The sequence below is a fragment of the Meleagris gallopavo genome, chromosome Z (genome assembly GCF_000146605.3).
Source record: "Meleagris gallopavo isolate NT-WF06-2002-E0010 breed Aviagen turkey brand Nicholas breeding stock chromosome Z, Turkey_5.1, whole genome shotgun sequence".
Taxonomy (NCBI): Eukaryota; Metazoa; Chordata; class Aves; order Galliformes; family Phasianidae; genus Meleagris; species Meleagris gallopavo.
Genome location: NC_015041.2, coordinates 46432421 through 46445684, shown reverse-complemented (window position 1 = coordinate 46445684; position 13264 = coordinate 46432421). Strand labels below are relative to the sequence as shown.

At 46.0% G+C, this 13264-nt stretch overlaps 2 protein-coding genes across 2 annotated transcripts in view; one reads left to right on the top strand and one right to left on the bottom strand.

Annotated features, from left to right (window-relative positions):
• CPLX1 (complexin 1) overlaps nucleotides 1–13264 on the bottom strand; it is a 540694-nt gene that overhangs the window by 310676 nt on the left and 216754 nt on the right. The window lies entirely within an intron of this gene.
• On the top strand, nucleotides 5810–10162 carry LOC109363752. Its single transcript, XM_019610121.1, has 2 exons — nucleotides 5810–8906; nucleotides 9026–10162. The coding sequence occupies exon 2, from the start codon at nucleotides 9110–9112 to the stop codon at nucleotides 10004–10006; it is 897 nt and encodes a 298-aa protein (XP_019465666.1). The 5' UTR covers nucleotides 5810–8906; nucleotides 9026–9109; the 3' UTR covers nucleotides 10007–10162.

Below are 13264 nucleotides of genomic sequence, written 5' to 3'. Positions count from 1 at the left end.
TGGCCGACGGCTGCTGCGCGCCGAAGAACTCCAGGTTAGCCATGGGAACGAGCTGCTGCAGCGCTGGGCGGGCACGGGCGACGGCGTATCCCGAGCCTGCGCCTCCACACAGAAATCGGCGCGGAAGTGGCGGACCTTCCGCCCAGGCCAATGGGAGACGAGCACCGCCGAGAGGCAAAGCCAATCAGCGAGCGGCGAAGGCGGGGCTACTGGAATCCTCCGCGCTCCTCGGTGGGCTCGGGCCAATCAGCGCCAAGAGCGTGATGGGGAGCCGACAGGGCAGCGGAAAGGAGTTCTGGGGCCGGGAACGCGCAGGCTCGGCTGTGGGAGCGCGCCCGCGGGGCCGATAGCTGTCGCGTGACTTCGTCAGTACGAAGTTGCGTCACTGCCGCGTCGTAGTACCGTTCAACCGTACGACGATTCGGGGTCGTAGTGAGCCGCAGGGCTCGGAGAATCATAGAATCTTTTATGCTGGGAAAGACCTCTGAGAAGTCCAGCTGTTAATGACCACTATGACCACTAACCCACAGAAGAGTTAAGGCTGGAAAAGACCTCTAAGATCGCAGAGCCCAACCATCAGCTCATCCCCACCATGCCCGCCAACCACATCCCTCATGGTTCTTGAACATGTCCAAGGACAGCGACTCCCCCACCTCCATGAGCAGCCTGTGCCAGCGCAGCACCACTCCTTCTGAGAAGACACATTTCTCACATCCAGCTGGCCCTTCTCTCATGCAACTTGAGGCCATTCCCTCTTGTGCTATCGCTGTGACCTGGGAGAAGAGGCCGACTTCCATTTCTTCCCAGCCTCCTTCAACAGAGTTGGAGAGAGCAACAAAGACTCCTATAAGCCTCCTGCAGGGTCATCCAATCCAGCTCCTGTTTCATAATCCAACGCACAGGGCCACACAAAATCCAAACCCTATGGCTGAGGGTGTTGCCCAAACACTTCTCAAAAGGCAGCAGGTGCCATGGCACTGCCCAGGGGAACTGTCTTGGTGTCAGTCCTCTGGGCCAGACTCTGCAGAAAGAGCCAGTGGAAGCATCTGTGTGTGGTGCTATGGAGTTGTGTTTTCTTTCTGATAGCTGAAAGCTTAACCTATGCATACCATGTGTTAGGTGTCTTGGTTGGAATGGTATATTTGTGGACAGTAATTCTGTCTAAAGTGCACAGATTTTCTACTAAGGTCTATGGCAAGGCCTCTGCCTCCACTTAGGTGCTGCCTGTAAGTCAGTGTGTGTCACAGTACATTAGAGATAAGCCACCCAGTCCTACCTTGTAGTCCCATTCCAACATGGCTCTGGAAGTGGCCAAATACAAAGAAAACCATCCCTGGAAGTCAGTTTTTACCTACATGAATTGGACAAATTGGACAAGGTGAGGCAAACTGCAGGTTGAGGTACATTTTGTCCTGCTGTCAGTTACATTTTGCTAGGAAGGTGGTACAAACTGGTCCCACATGACTCCCTGCACCTTGCTGAGTCAGTTAAAACATGTCTGATTTCTCCAGTGAAAACTCAGAATCTAGCATGGCAGTAAGCTGAACTTCTCTCAGTTTTATCTTCTAGGAAAAACAGAACTGTGTCATTTATTTTAATGAATCTCCAGCAGCCACAGGAAAGTGAAGGAATAAGGAGTAACAGCAAACTACGCCCTTCATTCATAACAGAAGACTGTAAAAATGACACTCCCCCATGAAGCGCATGTCATGCTCACACTGAAATTTACTGGCCTTGTCCCTTAATTTGTCCTAAAAGCACACTCCCATGTACATTTTAACCACTCTTCTTCCCTTTTAATAAGCACACAAAAAGGTAGAATAGTCTTATTGTTCCCTTTCAAGCGTTTGAGTGAATTTGGGATATAAACTTAGCAACTTCCTCTTCTGCTTTTTTAGTCTAGTCTTTCTTAGCCCTGTGGGGGATTCCGGATGACTTAAGGCCACTAGTACAAAGAGAATATTGTCATTTCAAATGAAAATTAAATCTGCATACTTGCTTGTCTTAAAATTGCATGATGAAGGATGAAATATAAGCAAAATAATAAGCTTGCAAATGGCCCAATAAAATTATCTGAGTTAAATCAGAAAGGATAACTTCATGTTACTGGCTTTAGAGGCAGAGAAAATTGCATGGGTTATTAGATCTACTTTGATGATGAATTCTTCAAGTATTTTTGCACTATCAAAACTATCATTTTGTTCCTGTTTTCTTATCCCGCAAAAAGAAGCAGAGATACATTGTTTTCTAAAGGCATATGTCACATCTTAGACTACAGACTATAATAATAGTGCCCTTTGTAATTCATGCATGGTGACTTATGTACTAGGCAGACTAGTATAGGGACGTTATATGAATAACACTTTATGGAAAGAGTAAATGACAGGCTATAAATGACTTTAAGGGTAGTGCAATTTCTCCCCATTCTTTGTAACAGAATGACTTATAATTCTATCTTCTAAAGATACTGAGTTTTATTTTTAAAGTAATTCTAAAAAGATGTTTTTAAGCATTTAGCAAAATATGACAGCAGTTACGTACTTCCAACATTAAGGAAATAATTTCAACAGAGCACTGGAATCTTAGAGTGGTTTTGATTGAAGAAATTAGAGACTTAGTAGAACAGATGTTTTCAGAGCAGAAAATTTAAATGCAAGTGCTTTCAGCTCCCTCTTAACTCATTTGGCATGCAAATGAGACAGGCATAGTCTAGCTGACATCTCGACATCTCTGAAAATTTCTCTAACTAGTCTTTTTTCACAGAAGCTGATAGTTTTGGCAAGTAGAAAGGAAGGGCACATGTTGGCTGTAGTCTGGTCCCCCAAAATCAATGAAAATATTCCTCAATCATCAAGCTATAGATAAAAGTCAGAAGAAAATTTTAAAAAATCCATGCTAAGGAACCTAATATTTTGCTTGCTACTTGCTCACAAGTTACAGAGCCAAAAAGAATTGGCTTGAGAAGCACAGGAAGCTTACAGCATCTGTCTCCTTCACAGCAGCTATTCTGCACATCATTTAACATCAAGCTGCAGGTTTCCTCAAAGCAAATGCACAGAGATCACTAAGCACACACTCACTCAGGCAATTACAGCTACAGCTAACAAGAAATGGCATAAATAACCCATTTTTGCCACAATGGGAATGAGATATGAGATATAATATGAATGACAGAAAATCAATACCTTGAAAGTAAACTCTGGGGAACGTGAGATTATAAGGCCCCATTTTTAATGGATTGACTGGGGCTAAATAACCCAAATAACAAAATTTAGATGTTTTGGAAAGGAATTAGACATTAAGAATGTAATTGTTTATTTTTGTTTGTTGTTTTTCCCATTAAAAGAAGTGGCAAACAAATCACAGACTCTAAGAATTACTAAGCTAAGAGGAGACCTCCTGAGATTGTCTATTCCAATGTGCTTGCTTAAGCAGTATCAACAAGAATGTCGTTGGCAGGACTATGCAGGACTGCACACACTTTCTGGGCAACCTGTTTGAGTGTCTATCTCCACAGTAAATAAAGGTTTTTCTGTGTGCTCAAATTGGATTTATTTTTTTTAATTTGTTTCTAATGGCTATTGTCCTGTCAGTGTGCTATACAAAGAGCCTGGCTGCTTCTTCATTTACTCCCATCAGGCATTTATACACATTGGTAAGATCCCCTTGAACTATCACCTGTCCAGACTAAGTAGTTCAAGCTCTCTCAACCTTCCACATGAAAGATGCTTCTCAGGTAAAAGTCTCATTAACAAGAGGAAAAAAATCTGACCAGTGTAGAACAGCTGAAGACTGTAAGAAGCCATGGTGCATAAAATTTGTTTAAGCAACTCTCCTCTGGCATCCACACTAACAAGGAAGCTGATGGCATTGTAGGGCTGCTCTCGAACATCTTTGAAATGACACAGGATAGCTCCTTAAGACTGGAAGAAAGCAAGTGCCTCTCCTATACTGCATCTAAGGTGCAGATATTTGGCATCAGCACAACCGCATTTATAGGTATTGTTTTCCATCTGTTTAATCAATGGATATACAGATGGTATCTAGGAGCTTGGCTAATATAATTTATATTGGAGAAATGAGAGAAAGTCACTCACCCTGTCCTGGGCTCGCGAGATGAACTCCTGATGGAGCAGATCTCTAGAGAGATCCTTCCCCACTGGCAGTCAGCTCTTAAATGGGTCTAGGAGAGGTGGAGCCAGGCTCCACCCCTTCCTGCAGCACAGGTGAACTGCCTTCATCTGTGCTCCCGTGGCTGACTCATTGCTCGCCTCAGGTGATCAATCAAAGGTTCAGGCTGTGATTCAGCAGCCCCATACACCATCTTTTTCTGCAACTGGATATCCAAATGATCTTTTGTCCCTGCTGATGGCAGTGAGGTTGTCTAGATGATATTTAAAGACCCTTCCAACCTAAATCATTGTGAAATCCATTTCATGATTCTACTTCAAGAACTACTGCAGAGAAAAATCTTTTGAACTCTTCACCAGTGAAAGATGACCAAGTCCTCATTCAACAAAGCAATGATCCATATATCTGGCTTTACATTTTCTTGCCCTTTTAAAATGCTCTGCACATCATATTCTTTCATGCAAAAGAATACACATCAGCCAACCTGGCAGGGAGAAAAAGTAGTTTTCCACAGAGACTAAATTCCTAGTATGTCTGATCAAACAGACAGAAACTGAGCAGGAAGTAACCCCCTATCTTTCTGTTGTAAAACCTAACCCTTACCTCCTCTGATATAACTGAAAGAAGCTGTTTAGCTTACAGCAAAAACTGTAAATTCTTCCAGCCATTTAAGGTACATGACCAATTGACCATTCAGTTAAAAGTTTCCCCTCAGTAGTACTTAAACAACAAAGACATTGACCAAATAGTTTTCCATCAAGTTTTCAGGACAACAGTCAAACCACTGTACTACAGATTTGATCCAAACCTGTTCTGCTCACAAAAACAAACAAACAAACAAAAAGAAACAAAACAAGACAAAAAAAAAACAAAAAAAAACAAAACAGAAACAGTTTATGACAGGTTCTTCCCAGCAAAGAATTTGCACGTAGGGCCATAATCATATGCAAAAATAGGAATAGAACATAGAACTTGCTGAAATGGTGAAGGGACTCTCTGGCAACAGAGCCAAGGTCCCAGAGATGCTCGCCATCCCATGACCAGTCCTTATGATGGGTGGCTCCACCCTGGATCCACCCATCCAGTCACATAGGGATCACAAGTGTCAACAACTTGTCTGCACTCCATAGGCCAGCTTCACTCCTTCACCAGGTACTCAATCATCAGTTTCAGGCAGGACCTAACAGTTTCTCTGAATAAGGACACCTAGTGTCCACATAGCCTCTATTCATTAGTTACTGTGCTGGAATCATGCCCACTGCCCCTTGTTCTGTCACTGGGCACCACTGAAGTGAGCTTGGCCCCATGCATTTGACTCATGCCCATTTTCAATTGATCTCCAGGCTGAACAGCCCCAGGTCTCCCAGCCTTTCCTTGTGGAGGAGATGTTCCAGGCCCCTCATCACGTTTGTGCCCCTCCACTGGACTCTCCCTAGAATTTCCCTGTCTTTCATGAACTGGGGAACCCAGTCTCAGTAAACTTTGCTGGTTTCACAGTGTCTCACCAGTTCAGTTATTATGTATTCCCTTTGCTTAATTTCAGGAAAAAATTAAAAAATCACCCATCTTCCTTTTCTAGTTCAACCAAATGCATTGCAGAGCTTCAGTTAAGCTTGTGCAGATTTCTTAGAGATCTGAACTTGAAATCTAGCAACTAGCTTGATAAGCACAAAATCACATTGGTGTTATCAGTCTGCGTTTGTCTGTGACAGAATCAATTGCTAGTTATGGTTATTATGGTGACCAAGGTCTACTTTTTTCTAGCTTTCTTTTTCCGAGAAGAATACACTAATCCTTATAATTTGTCTATACTTGAATTGTTCTGTTACTGTAAAGTCTCTCTTCTGCCATTTCCTTTAATCCCATGACTATAGGATGCAAGTTCTTGTTAAATGTAAAGAGAAGAATTACCTAAACTAAACTAACTAAACTAACCATCACTGAGAAGGGGCAATGGAAAATCATGTCAGGAAAGTGAACTGCTATCAGGCACAATATAGAAAATGGAATGGACAGAGGCACTGTGGAAAACCCGGATACCATTGCTGGGGTTGGAGTGCTCCTGAGCAAGTGTAGTAGGGAAAATTAAAACTCCACGAGAAGCAGTGTTTTAGAGGTTTGCTTTAAGAAACACTTCTTAACAAACTGCTTTTTCAATCAGCTAAGTTTTGTGGGGAACTTTGTTAATCTCCGCTTGTATGTACATTCTGCGCTAATGCTACACTCACAAGTTGTTTTGTACAGCCAGTAACGAGTGTGAGGCGGCTTAATAAATGGCTGGTGAACATTTACAGCCATGAAATTCATCAGCCTACGCTCCGGCTCGCATCACCATACAACTCCTCAGAAGGCAATGCACTATTCCATTTGCAATGGGGCAGGGGGCGGTAGGTGGTGCAAAATGTGCGTAGGAAAGGTCTTGGAAATCCCATTCAGCTTCACCCTGCAAAGAACACATGTACCACAAAATCATAATAAATGCCATTTAAGCCTTCGGTTCATCACTTCACAGAGAGGCCCACAGTGTGTCTGGATGTCTGCTACAGGATGTTTTTGGAGTAAAACAGTCTCAGAGGCGGCCTTTGTCCAAGCACTGAGGTTGATATTGTTTCTCTGGCGCCTCTGTATGGCCAGTTTGAGGCACGGACTCAGGAGAGGCAGCTAAATTCCTGAAGGCTTTTAGGAAGCGTACGGAAGCACAGGACTATGACAGATATTCAGGCCTGTGGAGGCAGCAAACTTTATCCATGAATTTATTTGTCCCATTCCTACCAGTTTTCTAAACCATTCTCTTACCACGGTGACAGCGGTCTTCTCCTTTCTTGAACCTCTTGAGATTTCTGGTATGTTTTTGCATTTGCGTAGGATGAAAGTAAATAAACATCATCTATATTTCTCTGATCCAGTCACAGCAAATCTAAATGTTAACAACCAAGCTGTATGGCCAATCAAAATATCATGACCTAAGCTTCTCTGGAAGAGAGAATTTCCATTCAAAATTAATACACTGCAAGTAGATGGATCACAAGGGAAAAGCAAGCAATACCATCATGAGCTTAAAGAAGCAGAACATCTTCCAATCTGAAATCCCTTAGCTTTCCAAAATATGTGCCCCCCTTCTTAATAAATATTAAAATACTAATAAAATATTAGTAATAATAATAAAAAGAAAAATTATCTTCTGTCCTACTTCCTGAGAACAGGAATGGGGTTGTCTTTCTGCAGAGTCAGAACTTGCAGCAGCGGAGCTGTTGACTGCACTGCCATGTTTTCACTCATCAGGATGCAGAAACTTTTCTGGTATGCTCACTGTCTCATTACCAAGTTTAACCACTGGAAGTTCACTGGTGTGGCCTATTTTCTTTGCTAAGAGCATCATACGTTCAGCAAAATCTGTGGGTGTTCTTCGGTTATGTGAAGGTTAATGATTAGGGTCAACATAAACGACCCACCAGAATGTCTCTATCTTGCAGTGATCTTGATTGCTTAAAGTCTACTCCCTTAAAGATTATTGCTTGAAGTCTGTTCCCTAACACCAAGCTTTGAAGTTCTCCAGCAGTTTGCACTAGGTGGAACAAGCCAGTTAGTTAACCTCCCACCCGTCCTCCTAGATTTTAAAAGATTCTCTTGGGAGAACTAAATCACTTGATGAACTAAATGATTCTCTTGATGAACTGAATGGTGAAGGTCGATTCTCATATGAGTCTAGGCACTCATACTGCAGTGCCTAGACATCATTGAAAAGGAGGATGTCATTGCTACATTTTTCTTTCTGGATTCGACTGTGTGTCCATAGGCTTGCGACAGCTGAGTTGTGCACTCAGTTCGGCTTATGGATTCTGATGTCTCGCTGGTGTGATTTTTCTGTCTCCAGCCTGATCCTCCCAATTGTAGTTCATGTCAACTGCCTCTGAACTGGTGCTGGCAACGCAAGCCGTTCTTGCAGGACAAGCGCTCCAGTTTCATTGCCTCAGCAGTCTCCAGTCAGCCCCTCTGGATGGGCGGTGTCACTCCTGGCTACAATCCCAGAAAGGAGGCAGAGCCTGGATTAGGCCTGGTGCGTGCTGGGCAGAGGGGATCAGCCCTGCTGCCACCGGCTAGGGGAGAAGAACAGGAGAAAATCCCCAGGGGCGAGCCACGGGCCATCTTTGACTTGGTGTAGGAGGAACCAATGCATGCAGGGGGCAGGGCAGCAGTGCTGGCTTGTGGGGAGAGTCAGTTAGGCCCGTGTCCTGTTGCCTCAGAGGAAGACATGGGTTTTGTTGAAGGCACCCCAGTGCTGTACAGATCTGGAGATTTGTCACGGCTGGGGCGACGTGGGAAGACTCAGTCAAAGCTCCAGACACTGCTGCAAAATGCCAACAGCGAGCAGACACAATATAGGGAACGGAAGGGACAGAGGCACTGCGGAAAACCTGGATGCCATTGGTGGGGTTGGAGTGCTGCAGATGATGCTCGCCCGTTGTGACGTCACTGGCACCCATCCCCTACATGAGGGATAGTGACATACGCAGCAGTGGATTGTGACCTCTTGGCCCTCACTGCCTGTAGCCGGGCACAGAGTCTCTCACTCTGCCTTGTGCTCTCACTCCAGCCGAGCGTGTCCGTGAGGTTTGGAGCAAGCAGCAAGGATAGCCTTGGTGCTGGTCTCGTGCTCTGGGAGCTGCCGACAGCTGCTCTCAGTGCTCGTCCCCAGAGCCATTCAAGCTTCTTCCCCGCCCTGCCTGGCTCAGGCAGCCGGGGCACCCAGGAGGCCGCAGCAGCTAAGGGAACCGGTAAGGGACGCCTCAGCCTGGGCAGCCCAGCTGGGAGGGTTTCCTTCCTGAGGGACCCAGGCACTTGTTCCTCTGCTGACGGGGTCAGCGAGTAACCATGACCTCTCTTCCTTTCCTAGCGTGACCCCTGCTGCTGCAGCAGCGGGGTGAGGAGCAGCCCCTCATCCCCTTCGCTCTCCTGCCCACCATAGCAGCTGGACAGCATGGCCACCGAGCTGGACCGTCGCTGCCCCATCTGCCTGGACACCATGGATGACGCCAGCTACGTGATGCCGTGCCTGCATCGGTTTTGCTTTGGCTGCATCCAGCGGTGGGCTGAGAGCAGGCCTACGTGCCCCCTCTGCAAACGCAGCGTGGGGTCCATCTTGCACTCGGTGCGTTCGGACGACAGCTTTCAAGAGCTTGTCATTGGGCAGCAGGTGAGGGCCAGAACAGCCCCTCACCACGCAACACCAGTGCAAGAGCAAACAGGGGCGGCGCCCACCTGGCCGTCCATGTTCCGCCAGATTCCAGCTGTGCTCCGGCCCCTGCTGCCCTGGCTGCGCCAGGAGCTGAGGCAGCTTTTCATGTCTGACCACAGGGCAGCCTCTGCAGCACAGCGCCACGTCATCTCTGGCCTGTGCTACTTTGGCCTGGACGAGGGAGCACTGACTTTGTGGCTGCACTGCTCCCTGCGAAGCCGGGCCGCCAGCTTTGTGCGACGGCTCGTTGTACAAGCTGCGCGGGTGTGCAGTGGGCAGGTGCAACATCTGCCTGGCCCGGAGGCCTCCCATGCTGCCACAGGACGGGAGGGCAGCCCCTACCCCGGCCCACAGCCCTCCAGGAGCACCGGGGAAGACAACGTGGAGGAGGAGCTTCCTGTCTCCTCAACCGCTGCCCTTAGTGAGGGTCCCAGCCAGCCTCCATCCATCCTGGCTCCAGGGCGGACCAGCCAAGCAGCAGCCCAGCAGGAGCCGGGGGAGGCAGTGCCAGGTCCCTCAAGCACCGGCACGGGCAGGGAGTGCTCACGCAGGGCGCCTCGGCGAGCTCCGAAGAGAAGGGCCCGCAATTCTGAGGCCTCTGCACCTCCTGCCAAGAGGCCACCCCATCGGCAGCACTAGGACACCGCCCCAGCAGCTGGCGAGAACAGGGCTGGGCCTGCAGCTGGGGCACAACCAGCCCTCGGGGGCTTGGTCTTTCAGACCACAGAATCACAGAATGGCCCGGGTTGGAAGGAACTTCAAAGATCACGAATCTCCAACCGCCCCACCACGGGCAAGGGCCACCAACCTCCACGTGTAACACCAGACCAGGCTGCCCGAGGCCCCATCCGACCTGGCCTTCAACACCTCCCGGGACGTGGCATCCACAGCTTCTTTGGGCAGCCTCACCACTCTCCCCGTAAAGAACTTCCCCCTGACATCCAACCTAAACCTTCCCTCTCTCAACTTCAAGCCATTTCCCCTTGTACCTGCTGTTATCTACCCTTTCAAAGAGTTGACTCTGCAATAAAACTACAGAAAAGTCTCCGTGTTGCTACCAGTGCCTTTGTCAGCGCTGTGCACAGGGGAGGTCTGACCTCTGCTGGGCCTGGAGGCCTCCCATGCTGCTGTTACCGTTTCTTTAGAACCTCCCCTCCCTTAACACCATGGCAAAGGCAAACGTTGACAGAGGAGGCACTGCTTTATTTCTAAGCAGGGCTCAAAGTGGGTCATCTCCACCAATCAAACACACCTGTATTCTTACACTGTCTTCTACATTCAATCCCAAAGTTTTCACTCCACACCCATCATACCAATCCCACTGATGTATGACATGCTTACAAGGTTACACGAGCATAACTGAGTCTTCTGTGCATAGGTTTCAGGGTCTTTGATGGTTGTTTGGGAATGTGTCCCCCTCCTCACTTTGACCACGTTTGGGCACAGGTTTTCTGAGGTGCTCTGCTCATGAAGAAGCAAAATTGCTTGTGACAGCTTCTTGGCAATACCCAGCAAAGTATTTGCAAGTAGGCCCATAGCCGTAAACAGAAGAGGAATGGAACTTGTTAGTAAGCTTTGAAGTTTTCCAGCAGCTTGCACTAGGAAACCACTAACTACCTCACTTGTCCTTTACTCACTACCTGAATCTTGGCTTTCAGTTATTACAGGGATAATGCAAAGCAGCCCTGCATATCTTCACTGGAGGGAGTGAAAAATGACATTACACAGCTGGCTCCACAACAGATAGCTGCTATTTCATTATCTTTTATAACTGCTGATTCTGCCACACCGGAGTATTTAAAAATGACAAGTGAAACTGTAAAGCCACCTGTAAGAGATCTTTCAGATTTGTTTTGGTCATGGATTTTTTTTTATTTTTCAAAATTTGAAAGAGGCACTGTAGGAAGATAGAAAGGCAAGCCGTTTGTCCTGGAGGTGCAAGATTGTGAAGTAGTTAACCACGTGGATACCTCTAAACACAATAACTCTTTATTCTGTTAGTTCATTTTTCCCCAAAGATACACGTTAGTATACATGGGGAAAAACAAACAAACAAAAACATGTGGTTAATATGAGTAAATAAGCAATTCAATGTTATGTAGTCTTGCATGTGCAGTGAAGTGAAAACTGGAGAAAGGCAGAAATGGAACTCCAGTCTCTGCATGGATGCTGCCCACGTAGCATACCTTGGTCTGGCTTAGCTCCTGACTCAAACACATCACTTCACAACTTTCTTGGAGTTAAAATGCTATTGTATAGCATGGCTAACAAACCACTATGTGCAGCAAATGCAAACAGACTGCTCCTTGGTCTTTCCCATTAGTGTAACAGACCTGCACAATCTGCCTCCTTTTACACAGAAACTTGCTCCTCTGGCTTAACAATCCACTTGTCTTTCCTCCTATGAGTGTTCTTTACAATGTCTTAGTGCTCTAGAAGAGCGTAACTGAAGCCTTGAGCAAAATGTTACGGGGAAGTTGCAGGCAGCTCATGAGATAAGCAAAAACCTGAGTGCAAAGAAGGGTTATGTGCGTAGCATTACTTAACATTTCTGTAACAATCTCTTTCCATTTCACAATGCTGTTTAACTTACATCATCATAATACACTCAATTTGGGTCCATTTCATTTCAAGAGAAAAGGAATTAGAATTCTTTACCTACAAATGCCATTTCAATGCAGTCAGAATCATATGTTTGTATTATATTTATTTATTTATAATGGTCTCACTTTGCTTGTTTATGTAATCTTAAGGCAGAGTAAGAATGAAGTTAGCTAGAACACTGTGTTCCAGCTCAACAGTTTGGTTGGAGAATGTTTGCTGGGCACCTTCTTGAAAACGTGTAAAGCTTTGAAATGTTTTCCTGAGCAGAAATTGTTTATACAAGGTATACTCCTATGTGCAGAGAAAAACAAACCTCAAAAGCACAACATGTAAGTCAGATGAAGAATCTGTAATTGGTCTGGGGTTAAATACATTAAGCAGTCTTTTCCAGGGATGCTTCCATCCAACTATATATAGCACACCTATATATATACGTACATATATATGTATATCAGTATGTCAGTACAATCATCACATTTCCAGTCAGGAAAATCACCTGGGAAACAAACACCTTGTTATAAGCAGGAGGCTAAGAGAGTGCACTGCATCATTCCAGGAATTTTTGCACCACCTACCTAAATCTGATGCTTCCCTTGTTTCTGACAAGCAGTTTAAATCCAAAATGAAACACCAGTATTTTGACTCACACTTTAATACCCATGCCACGCTGCATGTCCCTTTGTCAAGGCCTGATAAACAAAGAGTATGGGTTAGTCAACTAGGAAATTGTATGTATCCTTGGTGAATTTGACATCATGTTGGGAGAAAGTGTTTGTTTGCCTGGGGGTAAGAAGGCCCTGTGGAGCAATCTGGAAAGGCTGGATAGATGGGCTGAGGCCACTGGGATGAAGTTCAGCAAGACCAAGTACTGGGTCCTGCACATTGGCACAACAACTCCGGGCAATGCTACAGGCTTAGTGCACTGAAGCTGGAGGGCCGCGTGGCTCAAAAGTTGTCTTGGTTGGACATGTTGGAAATATCCAAATAATTTTGTCAGGACGGTGTCTCTGATAAAAGCGGATTTTATTCGCGATTGCAATGGCGGGCGTCCCACAAGCAGGAGCGCACCTATGGACACAACATGACAGCCTTTATACCCTGTTTTCTCCCCCTTGCCTCCCCCCTCTCCCCTTTTTCCCCACTGGCTGGGTACTCCAGGTTCACAATCTTATCAGAGGATTTACATTTGTTATTTACTTGTTAATTTGTTTTATTACCTGGTGTCAGTCAGTCGCCATCCTGTCGTTTCCAAGATGTCTCAGTGCTCTTCTTGTCGTATTGATATGGTGATTT

What these genes read in the sequence shown, in the direction of transcription:
- LOC109363752 (XM_019610121.1), top strand. Translation starts at nt 9,110, where the DNA reads ATGGCCACCGAGCTGGACCGTCGCTGCCCCATCTGCCTGGACACCATG.